Source organism: Eulemur rufifrons, chromosome 7, assembly GCF_041146395.1.
Source record: "Eulemur rufifrons isolate Redbay chromosome 7, OSU_ERuf_1, whole genome shotgun sequence".
Taxonomy (NCBI): Eukaryota; Metazoa; Chordata; class Mammalia; order Primates; family Lemuridae; genus Eulemur; species Eulemur rufifrons.
The window spans coordinates 147,791,336-147,813,436 of record NC_090989.1 but is presented as its reverse complement, the minus strand read 5'-3'; the positions used below and the strand labels follow the sequence as shown (position 1 = coordinate 147,813,436).

General features: G+C 36.3%; 1 protein-coding gene across 1 annotated transcript in view; it reads left to right on the top strand.

Moving 5' to 3' along the window:
• ULK4 (unc-51 like kinase 4) overlaps positions 1-22,101 on the top strand; it is a 561,027-nt gene that overhangs the window by 181,252 nt on the left and 357,674 nt on the right. The window contains exons 23-25 of the mRNA XM_069475562.1: positions 17,615-17,748; positions 19,566-19,687; positions 19,853-19,909. Of these exons, the coding sequence (XP_069331663.1) occupies positions 17,615-17,748; positions 19,566-19,687; positions 19,853-19,909 (313 nt within the window). The remainder of the gene's footprint in view (positions 1-17,614; positions 17,749-19,565; positions 19,688-19,852; positions 19,910-22,101) is intronic.

Sequence of the window (22,101 nt, the reverse complement as noted above, 5' to 3'; positions counted from 1 at the left end):
TCTAGTCTTGGAACCCCCCCCACCCCCAGTAATCTGTTTTTCACACAGAAGCTAGAATAATTTGATGAAAACATTCTGTATTTAGTTGAATTTAAGGCAATATTGATTATACGAAAGCCTAATTTTTCAATGGCATGTCTAAAAAGAAGTTTTTTTGGGAGGACCATGGTAAATATATATGTACATTTTTAAATGAATTTGATGAAAGAGATAAATATCTACTTGTAACTGTTAATACTTAGCTTATTACTATAGTTACACATATATATGGACAAGTACTTGCATAAGATAATATACTACTGATTTAGATAATTTTTATTCTTGCATTTCATAAAATTTGTTTCAAAATTCCACATGCATCTTTTTAACAGCTTTATTGAAGTGTCACCATAGCATCTTTGACATCAGTTCTTTGAGTTTCTTCTGCCTCATCTAACACAGTATTTCCCGACTATATAATTTTCTTTTCCTTTTAAATTATTTCAGAGACAACACTTTTTGCACTCATGTATGATGCTGTCACTGAAAATGTTATCTAAACCACAAGTTCTTTTTTTGTTTTATTTTTGACACATAGAAATTGTATATATTTATAGGGTAAAATGTCATGTTTGGATACATGTATATCAGGGTATTTAGCATATTCATCACTACAAACATTTCTTTGTGGTAAGAACAATCAAAATCCTCTCCTAGTTATTTTGAAATATAGAATACAGTGTTGTTAACCATAGTCACTCTACGGTGCAGAACACCAGAACGTATTCCTCCTATTAACTGTAATTTTGTACAGTTTCTCCCCATCCCCTCTTTATCCTCCCTTTCCCATACTCTGGTAACCACTATTCTCTCTACTTTATGAGATCAGCTTTTTTGGATTCCACATGAGTGAGATCATACAGTATTTGCCTTTCTGTGCCTGGCTTATATCTCTTAACATAATGTCCTCCAGGTTTATCCATGTTGATGCAAATGACAGCATTTCATTTATTTTTATGGCCAAATAGTATTCCATTGTGTTTATATACCACATTTTCTTTATTCATTCATCCACTGATGGACACTTAGGTTGATTCTATAATTTGGCTATTGTAAATAGTGCAGTAAATATGAGATTATAGATATCTCTTTGACTTCCTGATTTCCTTTCCTTTGGAAAAATACCCAGAAGTGGGATTGCTGGGCCATGTGGTAGTTCTATTTTTTAATATTTTTAGGAAACTGCATACTTTTTTCCATAGTGGCTATACTAATTTAAATTTCCAACAGTAGTATATAAGAGTTCCTCTTTTTCTACGTCCATGCTAACATTTTTTTTATTTTTTTTTATCTTTTTGATGATATCCATTCTAATTGGGGTGAGGTGATATATCATTGTGGTTTTGATTTGCATTTCCTTGATAATTAGTGATGTTGAGCATTTTTCATATACTTCTTGGCCATTTGTATATCTTCTTTGAGAAATGTCTATTCTTGTCTTTTGGCCATTTTTAATTAGATTATTTGGTTTTTAGCTATTGGGTTCAGTTCTTTATATATTCTTGATATTAACCCCTTGTGAGATGCATAGTTTGCAAGTATTTTCTCCCACTGTTAAGAGAGGGGGTCTAGCTTCATCTTCTACATGTCGATACTCAGTTTTGCCAGCACCATATGTTGATGAAATTGTGTTTTCCCCAATGTGTGTTCTGGTGCCTTTGCTAAAAATTAGATGGCTGTATGTGCATGGATTTATTTTTGTGTCTTCTATTCTGTTTAATTGGTCTATGTGTCTGTTTTTCAGCCAGTACTCTATTGTTTTGGTTACTGTTGCTTTATAATAGTATATTTTGAAGTCAGGTAGTATGATGCCTCCGGCTTTGTTCTTTTTGCTCAAAATTGCTTTGGCTATTTAGAGTCTTTTGTGGTTCCATACAAATTTTAGGATTGTTTTTGCTGTTTCTGTGAAGAATGTCATTGGTATTTTGGTAGGGATTACATTGAATTTGTACATCACTCTGAGTAATATAGATGTTTCAACAATATTAATTCTTCTAATCCATGGTTATGGACTATCTTTACCTTTATTTGTGTCCTCTTCAATCTTTTTCATCAATATTCTATAGTTTTTATTGTAGAAATCTTTCTCCTCCTTGGTTAAATTTATTCCTTGCTATTTTGTTTTATTTTCTTGTAGCTATTATAAATGACTTTCATGATTTTTTTGTCAGTTCACTATTGGTATATAGAAATGCTAATGATTTTTGTATGTTGATTTTGTATCCTGCAACCAATTCATTTATTATTTCTAACAGTTTTTTGGTAGTGTCTCTAGGGTTTTCTATATATAAGATCATGTTGTTGCAAACAGGGACAATTTGACTTCTTCCTCTCCAATTTGGATGCCTGTTTTTTCTTTCTCTTGCCTAATTACTCTGGCTAGGGCTATGTTGAATAAAAGTGGTGAAAGTGGACATCCTTGTCTTGTTCCAGATCTTAGAAGAAAAGCTTTCAATTTTTCCTTGTTCTATATGATGTTAGCTGTGAGTTTGTCATATGTGGCCTTTATTGTGTTGAAGTATGAACATTCCTTCTGTACCTAATTTGTTGAGAGTTTTTATTATGAAAGCATGTTGAATTTTATCAAATGCTTTTCCTGTATCTATTGAAATGATAATATGGCTTTTGTCCTTGATTCTGTTAATGTGATGTATCACATTTATTGATTCGCATATGTTGAACCATCCTGGCATCCCTGGGATGAGTCCCACTTGATCATGGTGAATGATTTTTTAAAAGTACTGTTCAATTCTGTTTACTAGTATTTTGTTGAGTATTTTTGAAAATATGTCTGTTAGATTTACTGGCCTGTAGTTTTCTTGTCTGGTTTTGTTATTAGGGTGATGCTGACCTTGTAAAATAAGTTGGGAAGAATTCCTTCCTCTTCAATATTTTGGAGTAGTTTGAAAAGGATTGGTATTAGTTCTTCTTAAATGTTTGTAGAATTCAGCTGTGAAGCCATCAGGTCCTGAGCTTTATTTTGATGGCAGATTTTATTACTTATTCAGTTTTGTTACTCATTATTGGGCTGTTCAGATTTTTTATTTCTTCATGATTCAGTTTTGGTAGGTTGTATGTGTCCTGGAGTTAGTCTATTTCTTTGAGAATTTTTAATTTTTTTGGCATATAGCTGTTCATAATAGTCTTATGGTCCTTTGTATTTCTGTGGTATCAGCTATGATATCTCTTTTTTCATCTCTGATTTTCTTTAAATATTCTCTTTTTTAAAGGTTTTTTGATTTTTTTTTCCAAAAAACCAACTTTTTGTTGATCTTTTATAGTTTTCAGTCTCTCTTTCATTGATTTCCTCTCTGATTTTTATTGTTTCTTTCCTTCTACTAATGTTGGGATTAGTTCTCATTTTTCTAGTGCCTTGACTTGCAATGTTAAATTTTTTATTTGAGATCTTTATGGTTTTTTGATCCAAGTGTTTATTGCTATAAAGTTCCCCCTTAGAACTGCTTTTGCTGTATCCCATAGGTTTTGGTATGTTCTGTTTCCGTTTTTATTTTTCTCAAGGAATTTTTAAATATCCATTTTAATTCTTTCATTGTTTAGTTTCTGTGTATTGTATAGTTTACAATGTTTCTCTTGTTACTGATTTTTAGTTTTATTTTGTTGTGATCAGAAATGATACTTGATATCATTTTGATTTTTAAAAATTTATTGAGACTTGTTTTGTGGCTTAACATATGATTTATCCTGGAGAAAGTTCCATGTGCTGATGAGAAGAATGTGTATTCTATAGCTATGGGATGGAATGTTCTGTAAATGTCTATTAGGTTCACTTGGTCTAAAGTACAATGTAAATTTGATGTTTCTTTGATTATCTGTGTGAGTGATATGTCCATTGCTGAATGTGTAATGTTGAAGTCCCCTACTATTTTTATATTGCTGTCTGTCTCTCCCTTTAGATCTAATAATATTTCCTCTATATATTTGGGTGCTCCAGTATTTGAGTGCATATATATCTACAATTGTTATATCCTCTTGTTAAATTGACCCTCTTTATCATTATATAATGACCTTCTTTGTCTCTTTTTACAGTTTTTTATTTGAAGTTTATTTGATATAAGCTACTTTTGCTCTTGTTGGTTTCCTTTTGCATGGACTATCATTTTCCATCCCTTTGCTTTCAGTCTATGTCTGTCCTTACAGGTGGAGTGAGTTTCTTATAGGCAGCATATGGTTGGATCTTATTTTTTTTTTTAATCCATGGAGACGGTCTATATCTTCTAATTGGGGAGTTTAATCTATTTACATTCAAAATTGTTACTGATAGATAAGGACTTACTCCTGCCATTTTGTTGTTTTCAGGGTTTTTTGTATATCCTCTGTTCCTTTCTTTTTCTCTTATTGTTTACCTTTGTGGTGTGGCGGTTTTCGGTAGTGATAAGCTTTGATTCCTTTGTCTTTCTCATTTGTGTATCTACTGTAATTTTTTTCTTTGTGGTTACTATGGGGCTTACACAGAAAATAGTTGTGATAGACTATCTTAAGCTGGTAACAACTTAACTTTAGTAACATACAGATACTCTAGACTTTTACCCTCTTCCCTACAATTTATAATTTTGTTGCCTTAATTTACATATTTTCATATTGTGTTTTCCTTAGTATGTTATTGTAGCTATAGTTATCATTGACCACTTTAACTTTTAACCTTCCTACTAGAGATTTGAAAGATTATATATCACCATTACATTAATGGAGTATTATGAATTTGATAATGAATTTACCTCTTCCAGTGAGATTTATACTTTCATATGTTTTCATGATAGTAATTATAGTTTGTTTCCAATTGAAGCACCCCCTTAAGTGTTTCTTACAGGGACAGTCTAATGATGATGAATTTCCTCAGCTTTTGCTTGTCTGGAAGAGACTTTATTTCTCTTTTATTTGTGAAGGATAGCTTTTCTGGGTATAGTATTGGAGATTGACAGTGTTATTTTTTCCCCCCCCCTCAGCACTTTGAACATGTCATTCCATTCTCTCCTGGCCTGTAAAGTTTCTGCTGAGAAATCTTCTGATAATCTAATGGCTATTCCTTTATAAGTGACTTGGTGCTTTTCTCTTGCTACTTTCAGAAGTTTTTCTTTGTCCTTGACGTTTGACAGTTTGATTCATAATGTGCCTCTGAGAGAACCTCTTTGAACTAAATCTGTTTGTGGTCTTTTGAGCTTCATGGATCCAGATGTTTATATCTCTTCCAAGACTGGGGACATTTGCAGCTATTAGTTCATGAAATAAGCTGTCTGTGCCTTTCTCCATCTATTCTCCCTCTGAAACTCCACAATGCAAAAATTTGTTCACTTCATGGTGTCCTGAAGTCTGTCTTCATTCTTTTTTCCTTGTTTGCCCCCCCCCCGCCCCTGACTGAGTTATTTCAAAAAAATCTGCCTTCAAGTTTAGAAATTGTTTCTTCTGCTTAATCTAGTCTGTTGTTGAAGCTCTAAGTTGTATTTTCAGTTTCATTAATTGAATCCTTTAGCTCACAATTTCTGTTTGGTTTTTTATGATATCTCTATTTTTTGGTTAATTTCTCATTCAGACCATGAATTGTCCTGATTTCATTGAATTGTGTATCTGCATTCTCTTTTATCTTTTCCATTTTCCTTAGGATTATTATTTTAAATCCCTTTTTATGCAATTTGTAGATTTCCATTTCTTTGGAGTCAGTTACTGGAGAGTTACTGTGTTTCTTTGGTGTTTTTCATGTTTCTTGTGTTCCTGCATTGCTGTCTATGCATCTGGTGCAGTGATTGCCTCTTCCAATTTTATTTGTTGGCTTTTGTAAGGAAAGACTTTCACCTGCAGATGTCCTATGACATCCTTTGGGTAGAGTGTATTGGCTTTGGTTCCACATCCATAGTAGTGTTGTCTTTGTGCAGTTTCTTCGGCTATAGTCAACATCAGCAATGTCTGTGAGTAGCTCAATGACTTTGGCTGCAGGAATTTATGCAGCTGTTCTGCTGGCTTGGGGAAGGGTAGGGGGCACATTGGCTGGATCCACTGGGGCCAGGGCAACATGCTGTCTTGCGTACCACACCAAGGGAGTGCAGAGCTGGTTGATAGGGGGCTTGGGTGCTCCTCCCTTGGTGTAGGGGGACCGGGCTGTCTCTTGTGCCATACCAAAGGGACAGGAGACTCATTGGCTGGTATCTCAGGCATTGTTCCTTTAGGAGCATGGTAGCAGACTAGTTCTCTCTGATGGGATGCTAGGCTGGTGATCGTGGTGTAATGGCACCAGAGCTTTAGTAGTGGCTCTGGTTTCAAGAATGCATTGTTCAACAGCATCTTGGGTCATGAGGGAAGAGGGACACAATGTGGACTCCTTCTCTGGTACGGTGTAGCTGTGTGAACTCCTGGAAGCTCCCCAAACTGGGGTCATAGTCCTGTGAGGACTTCAGGATTCTCCAGTAGCAAAAATTGCAAGTTTTCATGTTGCTAATGGGGGATACTAGAGGCCTCCTGCTTACCTTTTTCTCACAGGGGGAAGTCCCTTATGGTTCTGAGTTTGTCCCACATGGGGAGGTGGGGTGGCAGAGGTCCGGTGTTTTGATCCCTACACTCTGCGGCCATCCCGAGTCTCCTTGTTCTACAGGGTCTTTGGCACTCCCCTACTATACTCCAGTGTTCTCCTTCAGATACTCTCGTCAAAATGTAGTCTCTTTGTTGTTTTGGTTCTTTTTTGTGGGGGGTATGATCTCTAGGCATTTCTCATGGGCCATCTTGCTGGTGTTACTCTAAAACCACAAGTTCTTTTATAACGACAGTCCTCTTAAGCATTTGTGTGTGTGTGTTTGTAATCTACATAGTTCGATGTGATTATATAAAGTGTATATATAAAGTGTATATGTTTATATATTATTCAGTACTTTTCCTTTTTGTTTTATTTATAACAGGAGGGTTTATCTGAATAATCTAATCCATCTTTACCAGAAACTAGAAGTCTACTGTCCTCCTCCTTGAAGTATTTTCTTACTTGACACCCAGTGCACTTTTTTCGGTTTTCTTCACCCTTCACCAGGCACCCTTTCTCAGTTTCCTTTGCTTGTCCTTTCTCATCGTCCCAGCCTCTACAGCAGTTCTGTGGCTTAGTCCTTGAATATTCAGTCCCTAGTGATCTCATTTAGTTTAATGGTCTTAAATACCATCCATCCATGGCATACTCTCAGATTAATGTCATCAGCCCATACTTTTTCCCTGAACTCAGACTCACGTATGAACTTTCCACATGGTATCTAAACTTTACTGTCTGATAATGATTTCTCTGCTCCATACTTGCTATTCTAGCAGTGTTTACCTATCTCAGTAAATGGTAGGTCTGTTCTTCCAGTTCCTTAGTTGCATGGAGTTATTTTTGACTCCTGTCTTTCACATCTCACATTCAATCAACAGCAAATCTAATTATGTGTACCTTAAAAAGATATCCAGAATCTCATCAATTCACACCATTTCCATACTACCACTCTAGCCAAAGCCACCATAATCTTTCATTTGAACTGTTACGGTTGCCTCTTAACTGTTCTTCCTTCTTATGTTTCTACAGTCTGTTTCTCCTCAACACTATCCGCTATTTTTAACTCACAAATCAGATCCATCGCTTCTTATTGAAAGTAAAACTCAAGGTTCTTACCCTCGCCTACCAGGTGTTACATGGTCTGGGAGCCTGGCTACCTCTCTGGTCTGTTCTTACACCGTGCTCCAGCCACACAAGTACACCGTAAGCATGTGTTTGACTTTCGATATTGCGTGTGCCTTCCTAGTTACCTGGAATGTTTTGTCCTAGCTTCCACATTGCTTGCTTCTTCACCCCTTCTGGTCTCTGCTTAAATGACATCCTGTCAGAGAGGCTTTCTCTGACAAGTGACTAGCTGTTTTCCTCTTTTTTGATTTTCTCCATAGGACCTGTTACCACCTAAGCTATTTCCTAGTTATTTATTTTTTAATTGTATATTTCATCCCACTTGAATAATATCCTCCATAAGTTGTACATACATCCACTTGAAAAATGCTTAGCACATAGTAGACATTGCAGGTGTTTCTTGAATGAATAATGTCATCATTCTTGTACTCATTGAGGTCATTTGACTGTTGGCATTGCTCTGGCGTAGATACCAGAGATGTAAACAGGCATAACACATGGCAAGTTTGGCCTCAGAGCATGGAGGAGGTACAGCAGGAGGGCTTAATAAAAGGCAGAGGAGGAATACATAAAGGTGGATGAGTGTACAGTGAACAGAGGATTCTTATGGAGATGAGAGTAAGAAAGTCACGGTCAGATTAGTGGGAATGAATCATAGAGGTAAATGGAGGGAAATGCAGGGTGAGGGACTATAGTTTTGGAAACAGGTACATTCTGGGGAGAAATAATGCTATTAAAGATAGTGGGGGACAAAAGAAGAATGAATCTTGTTCCTTTGTAGTTTATTTGGATTTTTGTTTGGAGGGTTGATCTTTTAAACTTGATATACCCTTGTAGAACACTAAGAAATATCATTTTCAGTTTTGTTGTAGAACAATTGTAAAGTGTTTGTGGATACTACGCTCAAATGTTTTCACATTTTATTTCCTTCATAGAATGTGAATTCTTTTAGTAAATAATTTTCCCTTGCCAGTAAAGTCAATTTCTTCTACTATAGCCTGTGAAAACATAATCTTGTAATGGGGAGGCACTGGGGAGAGCATGAAGAAACGGAGCATCATTCCAGAGTTAGTTTTATATTGTTATGGATCCCATCAGTCTTTTATTTTTCCCAGCAGATGTAGTAGATACTTTCTTATGTATTAACAGTCTTGCACCAATGTTTGAAAATGATTTGAATAGTTTTTGCCTTAAGTAAAAGATATTACAAACCATGGTAATTAAGCAACACATTATTAAGCTTTATAATGGATAATTTAAATTTTAGAGAAAAATTGATTCCTTATAGACAAGTATGAATTGCTTTTTGATATTCAGTGAATTTGGAGGGGGAATTTCTTCTGTATTCCTGACTGCTAAAAGATAAACATTTCCATTTTTCTCTGTTTTGTGTTTTTGGGTTACCTGTTGTTAATATGAAGGGTTTCCTGGAACAGGGAGAGAAGCCACTTTTTTTTTTTGAGACAGAGTGTCGCTTTATTGCCCTGGCTAGAGTGAGTGCTGTGGCGTCAGCCTAGCCCACAGCAACCTCAAACTCCTGGGCTTAAGCAATCCTACTGCCTCAGCCTCCCGAGTAGCTGGGACTACAGGCATGCGCCACCATGCCCTTCTAATTTTTTTTCTATATATATTTTAGTTGGCCAGATAATTTCTTTCTATTTTTAGTAGAGACGGGGGTCTCGCTCTTGCTCAGGCTGGTCTCGAACTCCTGACCTCGAGCGATCCACCTGCCTTGGCCTCCCAGAGTGCTAGAATTATAGGTGTGAGCCACCGCGCCCGGCCGAGAAGCCACTTTTGAATCATCTCAATCTCTGTTTGGATTAAGTTGATCTAAGTTTATTGGTGCCCTAGCTGCCTTCCTGGAGCAAATGTAAATCCTGTGTGGAGAATTCTAACCCTAGGCCTGAAAATATCTCTCTAGTTTTCATATATTAGAGTCTGACACTCAGTAGAAAGTATTCAGACTTCTGAGGACATAAGAAGATATGATAACAAAAACAAAAAAAAAACCCAAGATAAACAAGAGACAGTACCCACAAGGGATACAGACAATGGAGTTATCAGATACTGACTTTAAAATAACTGTGATTAATATATTTGAGCAGTTGGAAAGATTAAGGATTTCACTGGTGAGCTAGAACTATGAAAACGAACCAAGTGGATGTTCTAGAATTGAAAAATGCAGTAACTGAAAGGAAACACTCAGGAGATTGGGTTAACAGCAGATTAGATCTAGCCTAACACAGATGTAATACACTGGAGTTACCTGGGATCAATATAGAGAGATAAAAGTATGGAAAACATGGAGAAGAGCAGGAGAGACATGGAGGAAAACTGAGAAAATAGTGGTTTTTATAATAAGCGGTGCTGGATAATTTGGATATCAACATAGGAAAGAAATAAAAACTTTACCCTTAAGTGATACTGTACAATGCAAGTAGATTTCACATTTAAATGTGAAAAGGTAAAGGAATAACGCTTCTAGCAGATAACAAGTGAAAATAGCTTCATGACCTTGGGGTAGACCAAGATTTTTTTTGTAAAGGATGCAAAAGCACTGTCATAAAAGAAAATATTGATAAATTAGACTACCTAAAGATTAGGAACTTCGGTTCATCAAAAGACATTCTTAGAAGAGTATAAAGACAAGCCATAGAGTAAGGGAAGGTATTTGCCACTTTATATGTAAAGAACTACTTCATCAAGGAGAAAAGAACAGATAACCCAGTAGAAAAATGAGCATAAGACTTGAACAGGTATTTTACAAAAATGGTTATCTCCAAATGGTCAATTAATACATGAAATATGCTTAACCTGATTAGTCACCAGGAAGATTTAGTTCAATCACAATGAGGTACCAATACATACCCACTAGAATGGCTGTGATTAAAAAGCCTGATAATGTAAGGTTTTGGCAAGGATGTAGAACAACTGAAATTCTTACAGCTACATGTAGGGGTTGTAAATTGACTTCGCGATCACTTTGGAAAACTGATCAGCAGTGTCTGTTAAACTGAATCTTGGCATGTCTTGTGATCTAGCAGTTTCAATTCCAAGTATATATCCAATAGAAATGTTCACATGTGTCCAGCATAAGATATGCTTTAGCACTACTCATAAATTGAAGTAGCCCAAATGTCCATCCGCAGCAAAATGGATGAATAAATGGTGGTATATTTACGTACTGGAATACTACGCAGCAATGAAAAAGAACGCGGGCGAACATCAGCACACGTAATGTTGAACAAAGAAGCCAGGCTTTCAGATATTTGGTAATGTTTACTCTCCTTGTGATTAAAAGCTGAGAGAATGACAGCCTGTTTTAGAAGTTCTCAGTGCATGGGCGAATTTTTGTTGACTTTGAGCTTCACACTAAGATCACCTGTATGCTCATTTTATATGTGAAATTTAGCATCAGTATTTCTGGATGTTTCTCTTGGGCCAGTTAGTTTTGCCAAAGATGAGCAAAAGAAGAGCATTCCAATTGTATGCCTGGAATGAAGGGATCCAAGGCTGCCAGAGTCCTTCCTGGTAGCCCCCACTGCAGGAAGGGAGCTAAAGTCTCAGTGTTCACTGTACATAAATTCACTTAGTCTCCCTATTTTCAGTTTGGTAGTCCTCTCTTTAACTTGGTCTGCCTAGTCCACAGATTTTCTGTTTTAGAGAATAAATGTTTGGACTTCTGCCTAGTATAAGTCTAGAGGCACTCACCTAGATTCTTTGGGTAGAGGGGGTAATTTAAGGATCAAACTTCTCAGATCAGATTTTGCCAAATATTTAATCTTTACCCCTCTTCCTTCACCCTTAGTTTTAGAAGTATATTTTCAATAAATAGTACCAGGCAAGTGATTATTCACTTGGAGAAAGAATTAAATTAGCTTCCTACCTCAACCTATATGATAAATCAGCTTCTAGTGGACTTCAGTGTGAAAGACAAGAGGAGGAGGAGGAGAAAAAAGGGGAAGAGGAAGGAAAGAACCAGACCATGTATATAATGCCTCCAAATCAGTAACTAAAGATCAACAACCAGTGGGAGAATGAGCAAAATATCTGAAGAGATATTTCAGAAAAGAGGAAATATGAACAGCAAATAATTTTCAAAATATGCATACCATCATTAATAATTATGAAAAGTCAAATTAAGACCACAGGATACCATTTTAGACCCCACAGATGGGTAGAAATTAAATCTGATACTGCTAGGAATTGGTTAGTTTGTACCTCAGAGGGAACTCTGCACTGCTGGTGGGAGTAAATTGGGACAATCACTTTGGGAACCAGTTTGGCAGTGTGGTGAAGTCAAATATTTGAGTTTCTGGGGTCATGATCTTAAATTCTTAGCCTAGGCTGATGTCTATGAGAGTTTTTCCAACATTGTCTTCTAGAATTCTTATGGTTTCATGCCTTAGGTTTAAGTCTGTTATCCATCTTGAGCTGATTTTTGTGAGGTGAGAGGTGCAGATCCTGTTTCAGTCTTCTACATGTGGCTATCCAATTTTCACAGCACCATTTATTGAATAGTGATTCTTTTTCCCAAAGTATGTTTTTGTCTGGTTTGTAAAAAATCAGACAAAAGCAATCACAGCATCAACAAAAATAAATAAATGAGACCTGTCAAATTAAAAAGCTTCCTCACAGCCAAAGTAACTATCACTAGCTAGAATAGACAACCTACAGAATGGGAGAAAATATTTGCATGTTATACGTCTGATAAAGAGCTAATAACTAGAATCTATATAGAACTCGGGAAAATCAGCAAGAAAACATAAAACAACCCCGTTAAAAAGTAGGCAAAGGACATGAACAGAAACTTTTCAAAAGAAGATAGACTAATGGCCAAGAAACATATGAAAAAATGCTTAACATCTCCAATCATTAGGGAAATGTAAATCAAAACCACAATAAGATTATCACTTAATTCCAGTGAGAATGGCTTTTATCAAAAAGTCCCAAAACAGACCATAAATAAAATTTTGGGGTGCTGCTGTAGTACTGTTTTTGGTTTACTTCTTTCATGAAGTCAGCCTGACACTTGACACTGAGAGCAAGCATGGATCTTACAAAGAGGGGGTTGTCTGTTTGCCTTGCACTCAGCATTGGTTATTTGGTAGGGTATCCTGTATAACTGGCCACTATATCACCACCCCCCCTAAAAAACAAAAAAAGACGACTTTGTTAAACAATAATATTACTTAATGTATTAAAAACATTTACATTAAAGTTTTGAGTAGGTAATGCATACTGATGGTTCAAAAAACAAAAAAATTAGAACAGTGAAAAATTACTCACCTGTGCCTCATTGTCCCAGAATACCATCATGTACAATTAAGCACCATTATTAGTTGCATATGTATCCCTCTGTATGTTTTTATCTAAGCAAATATGAACATAAATTATTTTCCTCTCTTTTTAAATAAGTATCCTGTTTTGAATGTTGCTTTTTATACTTAACACATCTTGTACTTTTTTTCATAAAGTATATAAAGAGCTGCTTTTTTTGATAGCTGCATTCTAGTGATGTATCATATTTTATTTAACTAGTCACCTTTTGATAGACTCCTCCAATTTTTTGTTGTAAATAGTAGACTATGAATATGTGTCGTATGTATACAAGTATATCTATAGAACAATTTCCTCCTAGAGGTAGAATTACTAGATTTTTAATTTTCAAGAAATTGTCAACTTACTCTCTATGGATTTGTACTGGCTTACATTTTCAACAGCAATGTACTATGGTATCGGTATCCTCAGGGTCTCTGTGGCAGTATTGTCAAACTTTTTGAGTTTTTGCCATGTGAAGGGTAAAAAAAGATGTCATTTTAATGTATATTTCTCTTATTATGAGCAAAGTGGAACATCTTTGTGCTTGAGCCATTTATATTTTCTTCTGTGTGTACTGCCTTTTCCTATCCCTTGTTCATTTTTTTTCTCTCGTTTCGTTAGTGTGTTTCTAATCGTTATCTGGGAAGTGTATGTGTGTGCATGTGTGTGTACATATGTAATATTAACCTTTTGTGATATGGACTGGAAATATTTTTCCCATTTGTCTTTTGATTTTGCTCCTGGCATTTTTTTCTAAGCGTTCGTTCTTTTTACTTCTTACATAATACAGCATTATAAATTTCAAGCAAACACACATCAAACAGTAGAATTAAGAAAAGGGCGTTGGGAATAATAAGAACTAAGGAATTGCTTTAAATAACTAGTTTCAACAGCAATATTTACCTATTCAGCTAATATTTATTGAATACTTAATTCATGTCAGGAACTGTGCCCAGAAGTGGAAGGATGTGGTGAACAAAATCAGATATAGTCCTTACCTTTAGGTATTTTTAAGTTTACTGTGATGACAAACATTATTAAATAATCTAAAATATATTATAAAATTGCAGTTGGGTAAGGCCTTAATGTATTCCATGCTATGAGACAATACTATAGAGGGATTTAATTTGAGGAAGTCCATGGAAACTGTGGCGAATTCATAATTATGTATATAAATTTATTGGCAAGGAGGGAAGAGGAGAGCCATCCAGACAGAGGCAGAAGGTTGGTGCTGGGGGAGGTACTACTTTTAAGGGACTGAAAGAAGGATGGTGTGACTGGAAGGAGAGAAAGCAAAGCGAAATTGGAGAGATAGTTGGGGGTCAGGCCTTGTAGGTTATGATAGGGAGTTTTAAGAACTCCCATATTAAATACAATGGGTTACCATTGAGGGGTTTTAAATAGGGGAGTGACTTGATGGACAAAATTAGTTTAGATGTAGGGTGTGTAAGGATTAGAATGACAGAGTAGAAGCAGATAGACTAGCTAGGAGGCTATTGTAGTATGGAGAAGGCAATATGGTGGCTTTCACTTGGTGGGAGTGGAGAAGTGTAAGGGTTTGAGGAATATTTAATGATTGACTTGATATAGGAAGTGAGAGAAAGGGAGGGGCATTAAGAATGACTCTCTTAAATTTCTGGTTTGTACTCTGGAAGACAACCAAGTTTGGTGAGATGATGATGTTTATTTTGGATATGTAGAGTTCAAGTGCCTTTGAGACAGACAAAAGCAGATGTCAAGTTAGCAGTTGAATAGTTGGTTTATAGCTTAGTGACTGTGTTTGGGCTTCAGATATGTAATTGGAAGACATCTGTGTATACAGATGGTAATTTAAATCATTGCTAGGAATGAGATAGCCTGGGTCAAATAGATGGAAAGAGTAGTGGGCCGAGAACTGTGTCTTGATAAACATAGTCTTGATTTAGGAGCACGAATCAGCAAAAGATAGAGAAGTATCAGCCAGAGAAACTGGAGAAGAAAACTAGGGAAGTATGATGTTATGATAGAAGAACAGGAGTGGCAATAGTTTTGAATGTTGCTGACTTGTCAAGATAGGTGAAGGCAGGCAAATGCCCATTGTATTTGATGTCATGGAGATTGTCAGTGACCTTGGACATAGTGATAGGAGTGAATGCTGGACTGAGAAACAAGTAGGTTGCAGAGTAGAGGCAATATGTTTAGATTTATTTTTTAAGAGATTTGACTGAGAAGGGGAAAAGAGAGGCAATAGGGCAGTTGCTAGAAGAGCATGAAAAGTGTTTTGTTAAATGGGAGAGAATGAATATATAAAAGGAAGATGAGTTATTGGCAGTTTTAAGGTTCTGAGAAGGTAGAATAGAATGAGATACAAAGCAGAGATGGAAGGAGGGATAGATCCATTGTTCTAGTAGGAGGAAATATGTCTAGAATGGGATGCACAGTAGGTGTGCATACTGGGAATTGAGAAGAAGTGGGATTTCTCTAAGATGCTTTCTATTTTTTGTGTACAATAGGAGACGTAATCACTCACTAAGAGTCTCATCAGAGGATGGAAGTTAAGGGGTTTGAAGAGAAGGCAATTGACTGTGGGAATAAGTTGATAAGGAAGTGTAGTTGGATTGCTGATACTCTTCTGGGCCATTCAATATTGTTTTGCATTTATAGTGGTGTGTATCTGCCCTACGTTTAACTTTAGCATCCTTCTCTGCAGGTGTTTAGAAAGTAGATTGTCAGTTAAAGTGGATTGTCAGATTCATCCAGAGTTCATTTGGCTAGATGGGTGCAAAGAGAAGAAAGAGCAGCAAGAGTGTAATCAAATGATAGTCGGTTTAGTATAATTCAGTCAGGAGGAAAGCTGGGGGGAAAAAAAGAAAGGGCTGGTGGATTGGGAGGAAATGTCATGGATTCAATTAGTACAAGTTCCCAGGAAGTTGAGAAACTGTCATAATGGAGGTACTGGAATAAGAGCAGGTATGGTCAGAGGAGGTTTTTGAAATACTTATCTTGGAGTGGGTGCACTGAAGTGCCATCATTTTTAATTTTGAAAAAGCTGTCCTTCAGATGGTGAGGCTGGGTAGGAAGATGTCAGGCAACCCGTCTTGGGGAGCAGAAAGGGAAGATGATTTCTCATTGTCCCAAGTCTTTTCTGTTCTCTCTTCTTAGTTGGGTTGACGGAACAGGTGCCAACTAATTAAGAGGCTCTTGGAATCGCTGTCATTCTCTTGGAAGCTCCAGGCAATAGTGATAGTGTGTTGTGTTGTCGGTCCCTGGCATCTCAATGCTGGCTCCATTCAGTTCATCACAACTTATATGGCTGATGTTTTTGGAGTCCATTTATTATGAAATAGAGGGAGTGTTACTCTTCAGTGGTTTACTTATTATCAGAAAGTTTTGTGCTCTGAGTTACTTTCAAGTAGTAGTGATACATTTCTGCTGATTTGTCAATATTCTCTTTTTATTCTAACCAGTATCATATTTGTTAGTGTGGCTAGGACCATCGTCAGTGACTAGAACAGAGGATGCTAACTGACTGATAAGGAATCAAAGCTAACTTCCTGATTTGGGTTCATTCTCATGTGTTCACTAATAAGGCTCCAGATAGTAATAAACAGGCAAATGCATGAATAAATCTATCGAGAGAGACATAAATACTAAGTGTCAAGATGTCACTGTATTTTGTATCATATGTATGTATGTATTATGTATAAAACTCTCTCTCTCCAGTTTACAGTGGGAATTGGTTGGAAGTTCTTTCTGAGAAGTAAAAGTTGGGTGGGATGGTTGGCAACAGAAATGGAGAGATGGATGATGGTGAACAAATGGCTTTTGCATGATGAAATCAGTGGACCTGTTGCCTTTTAGGGAGTTGAGTGAAACGGGAATTTGGGAAAATGACTAGTGGGTCCAGCAAAGGGGAGAAAATATGGAGAGGGCCCAAAACTTTGTAACAACACCCTAAATATCTAAGGTATTGGTCCAGTGTGCTCCCTAGTTCTGGGTTGGACACAGTTGGCTCAGAAATTAATGTTTAATGAATGCCGGTGGTTTGAAGAAGAAATAAGTTATCTTTAAAAGGCAGTTATTATAAAACTAGTGGACAGAGTGACATGTAAAATCTAGGTGCTTAGATAGTGTCTATCTACATAACCAGTGTTAAAATGAAACCTTTTCTTTCGATTTATGTACACAATTTACTGAAAGAATTTGAGTTTGTGTGAATTGCCTGGGGTCCGAGGCAAATTTAATATCAACAAAAATGCAGTCAATTTGTGGTTCTACTTTGAATCTTTGAAACACTGAGAGCCCTTTTCTATCCAGACATCTTTGTTTGTCTTTCATTTATCATCTGGAGAATATTGTTACTTTCCACTGGCCAAAGGGAGATGAAATCAGGGCATTATTTTTTAGTACATTGGTGGAGAGATTCAAAGTTGCCTTATTTTCTTTCTGCATAAACGTTTTGAGTTTTCTAATGTGAAAATTGACTGTGCCTGACAAGCTGCTACAAATCTAAATGCCAACATGATTGGGACTGTGCCCTCTGGAAACACTTGCCTTGGCAGCATTTTTGGACAGATGCTATCAACTGTTTTATCATACGAGGTAATCTTTGCCCTTTCCTGTGTGTAGACTGGTGATGTACATCGAGAGAGACAGCAGAAAGACCACTGCAGGCAAGGAGCAGCAAAGTGGCAATGAATACCTGTCCAAATGCCTGGACCTTCTCATCCGTCACATCGTGCAGGAACTGCCACGAATCCTGGGTAAATTGGAGTCGCATCCTCAGGCCCTGTTTCTGGCTAACCTTTCTGTGACTTGGCTTTTAGGCGTCACCTCTTTTTAAATTCTTACTTGTCCGTTCTTGAAGGCGAGTGCAATGACAGTTTTTCACGAATATGTAGTTTCAAAATTTAAATTTGTTTTATCTGTTTTTATAATTATTTTGCAGCAGTGACATGACTGCGCCAATGAGCAGGCTAACAGTTACACTGAAGTATTAGCTGAGGTAAACTGGCAATTTTAGAAAAAAAAAAAAATAAACAAAAGGAAAGTTTTCTGATTGCTTAAAGTTGGAGTTAAACTATTATTTTGGGAACTTTTCTCAAGATCTCTTTCTGGCTAAATCTGAAGAAAAAAATTTCCCTTCAAGTTAGAGCAACAAATTTATTTATTGTTAAAAAGCTTTAAAATGCATAGATTTTCATTTAAAAAAGGAAAATGTTAAAGTTTAATGTTAAAGAATTTTGATATTGGTTTAAAAGTTGAAACTTTCTTTCATTTGAAAAATTATCTTTAAGATAACATAGTCTAATAATTATTTGCAAAGGATTTTATTATAGCTAGAGAAATCCTTTCATTATTTGCAGAAATTAAAATAATCTAAGGAGTACATAAATGTAGCTTAAATCCCATTCTATGCTTTTCCAGCAGATGTAGCTACAAACCAGAAATATCTAGAATGTTAAATGTGATCCAAGCTATTATAGTAATGTATACTTAGACTCAGAAGTTCAGAATATTAAGTCAAAGTAATGAAAATATCCTCATGGCTGACTGACAGTTACTTTTTACTCCTTGCTAATACGTTAGGAGATTATTTTTACCTGTTAATGACTGAAAATAGAGCATATCAAAATTTATTTAGGTTATCACTATTGTCCGGGTTTTTTTTTAAAACTTTTTTTGAAAAATTTTATTTTCTTGAGACAGTTTCTCTGTTTCCCAGGCTAGAGTGCAGTGGCATCATATTAGCTGACTGACTGTAACCTCAAACTTCTGGGATCAAGCGATCCTCAGCCTCCCGAGTAGTTGGGACTACAGGCACATGCCACCACCGCCCCTGGCAAGTTTTTCTATTTTTTGTAGTGACAGGGTCTTGCTATATTGTTTAGGCTGGTCTTGAATTCCTGGGCTCAAGCAGTCCTCCTGCCTTGGTCTCCCAATGTGCTAGGATTACAGGCATGAGCCACTGCGCCCAGCGGGGTTGTAACCTTTTTTATCTGCAGCCACCTGAAGGCTATGATCTGGTCAATTGGTAGCTGAATTTCTTGTTACCAGACTTACCCTGTTTTAGGATATCATGATAAGATTCTAATGTCCACAAAGCAAGTTTTATTTGTTATTGGATTTATCATCCAATGAGAAGTTTGGGGACTTGATCTCTTTTTACTTCCATCCCATTCTATTTTTTAAAAATTGAAATCTATAATTGGTTAACTTATAATTTTCAAATAAATTTTCCTGTTTATAACAGTAATAAGTGCCCAAGGTTGAAATTTGGAAACTATGAAAAAATTTCTAAAACCACTATATCATAATCATTTCTAAATTTTAATTTCTAGATGAGAGGTTGAATTCATTGATAGAATGTATGTGCAGAATATCATATTCTGTCCCCAGAAACCCCAGTGTCTGTTATAATTTCAAAACTTGTGAGTAAAATCACACAGCTTCTACCCAGTTATTTTATTTGAAGATTCATTACCTTGGAAATCCCATGTTAGTATTCAAGCAGTGACCAGTGGTACCTAAGTATTTGTGGTTTTTCACCTCCGTGCATGCTTTGGGCTGTGCTTTGCAGGTGACATTCTTAACTCTTTGGCTAACGTTTCTGGCCGCAAACACCCGTCAACAGTTCAAGTGAAGCAACTGAAGATGTGTCTCCCTCTGATGCCGATAGTGCTTCACCTCGTAACGTCACAGGTACTGTCGTATTAGGGGAAAAAGGATACAAACATGGTTCCCTTCTTTGACAACTGGGGCCAAGAAACGTAAACTCAGACAAGACATTCTAATTCTTTTCTTGTTCTTGAACTAAAATTGTACGTGGCTTTCAGTATTTAATCTATGGAAATTCTCATCACACAGGTATTTCGACCTCAAGTTGTAACAGAAGAGTTCCTTTTCAGTTACGGAACTATTCTTGTGAGTAATACTAAATTTTTCTTGTTTCTAATAAAAATGCGGCTGTCTCTACTGTTTGTGGAATTTGATGTCAGAATGAGGTAATTTAAAAATCCTAGTGGTATTTATTTGTCTCTAGGGAAGTGACCTTTTTATATTTTTATCTGTTGACTGTAATAAAATTTGACATTTGGAGAAAAAACACATTCTCTCCTGATAATGTATTTTGTTCAGAGACAGCCCAAATAGGGTAAATAAGTCCATAGACACTCTTTTCATAGATTTTGGTATTAAACATCATGAAAAAAGTTAAAATAATAAAACTGGTGAAAATGGAATGCTAGGAATATATTATCATCGTTATTTACTTTGGATTACATTGTCCTGCCATGTGCAGTGTCTCTTTTTATGATGGCATCTCTCTACGTTAAGCTCAGTTTAGCCTTTTCTTTAATTTAATTTTGATGATACAGGTATTAATAGAAATGAAAAACAAATCATTGTACTATCTTTGACTTCAATTTTTGTTCACAAAAATTACCTTTTTGTTTAGATTGTGGTTCATGAATTATGTTATCTTTTTCCCTTGCCTGTAGAAGTTACAGTACATATCGTTGGTGACATGAGGAGCTGTACAAAGGGAAAGCTAAGACCTTTGTCATGCAGCGGCTCCAGTCTTACTTTGATATTAATAATAAACCCACCTGAGATTTTCAAAATGCCATAGAGGTATCTAGTTAAAATGAAGTAGACCTCTCAATTTTATTGTTAAGTTTGTTCCACCCACAAGTGAAACTCTAGTTTTCTAGAAGGTTCATAGGGTGCAATGTGATGATTTTAAGTAAATACAAATACTGAGTGGAGGTTGCTGACAGGAAGCAGTGTGTTTGGGTAGTGCAGTAGGGGTCCTTTCTCTGCTCTCTTTCAAAGCTTTATCATTCTAGTGTCTAAATCCTGAATTCTGGAAAATAGTTAATTTTTGTAGCACATTTATGAATTACAAAATTATTAGAGTTTTCATCAATGACCATCTTTAGTTTACTTTGTATCTATTTTAAGTACAATATAGGCATCATTTTAGCAAGACTATAATTCTATATTTATAATCCCATTGCACTGGCATGCCATGCCTGAAAATGGTAATTTTGCCCTTGTAGCCCACCTTGGAATATTTTGGCACAGTGTGTGTTTGGAATAGGTATAATTGTCCAGTGTTCTTTCTCCTATTAATTTCTTTTCATGTGTAGTACTTTTTTCTGCCTACATTAACCAGGTACGCTTTAGGTTTTCAAGAAACTACCAGCTGTCTCCAACATAAAAGTCTTCATGCACTTTCAGGAATTATATATCTCTGTGTTAGGGAGAACTCATCTGCTCCTTGCAATACTGTGTTCAGAAACGAGAGAGGAGGCCACACTGAGGAAAGGCCTGGGAACAGGAGTACTCTTTGCAAGTTGTGGATGTTCTGTGGGGTCTCCTCTGTGTAGGCACTTTTAGAGAATAAAAAATAACTTGCCTGGTTTAAAGATCTTTATGATATTGAAAATATCTTTAGCATTTTTTTCCTTGATAATCTCACCCAAGTAGAGAGAGTGTGGCAAATAAATTGGAGGTCTTTTTTGCTGTGTTCAGGCTATTTTACTAGTTTAAATCATGGCTAGTCCCAGAATTCTTTCATTATTTTTCTTATTTGTTTGTTGGCCTGACTTGTGTGTTCACCTTTCCTTAGACTCAGTGTTGATGGCACTGATGAAATGCTAGCGAAGGGAGAGAATTACTAAAATTCAGGATCTGGATTTAGTTATCCCTTCTGTTCTTGTACGCATTATTATGAGTTGTTGAGAGTTGGATGCTGCTTCTATGAGTTAATTCATAGTATTTCCAGAGCACACCAAAAATAGTATTCAAGTTCCAGTGCCCTACTGATGCCACGAGGCATAGTCAACTCATCCAACATCCTACACAGCCCCTTAGAAACTTACAGTGCAGATTAGCATATTAAAGTCTCTTGTGTTTTCTGCTTTAAAGCAAAGGTTTTCCAAACTTACTTCAGGGTTTCTTTTTTGGTGAGGAAGGGGCGGGACAGCATAGTTATAAATGTTCTATAGCTCAGTCCACAGAACGCTTGTGTGAAACTGTCTAGAGCACAGTGCTGCTTCGGTTCTGGTGACATGAGGAAGTAGTCCATTCATGTTTACCCATAAATAGCATTG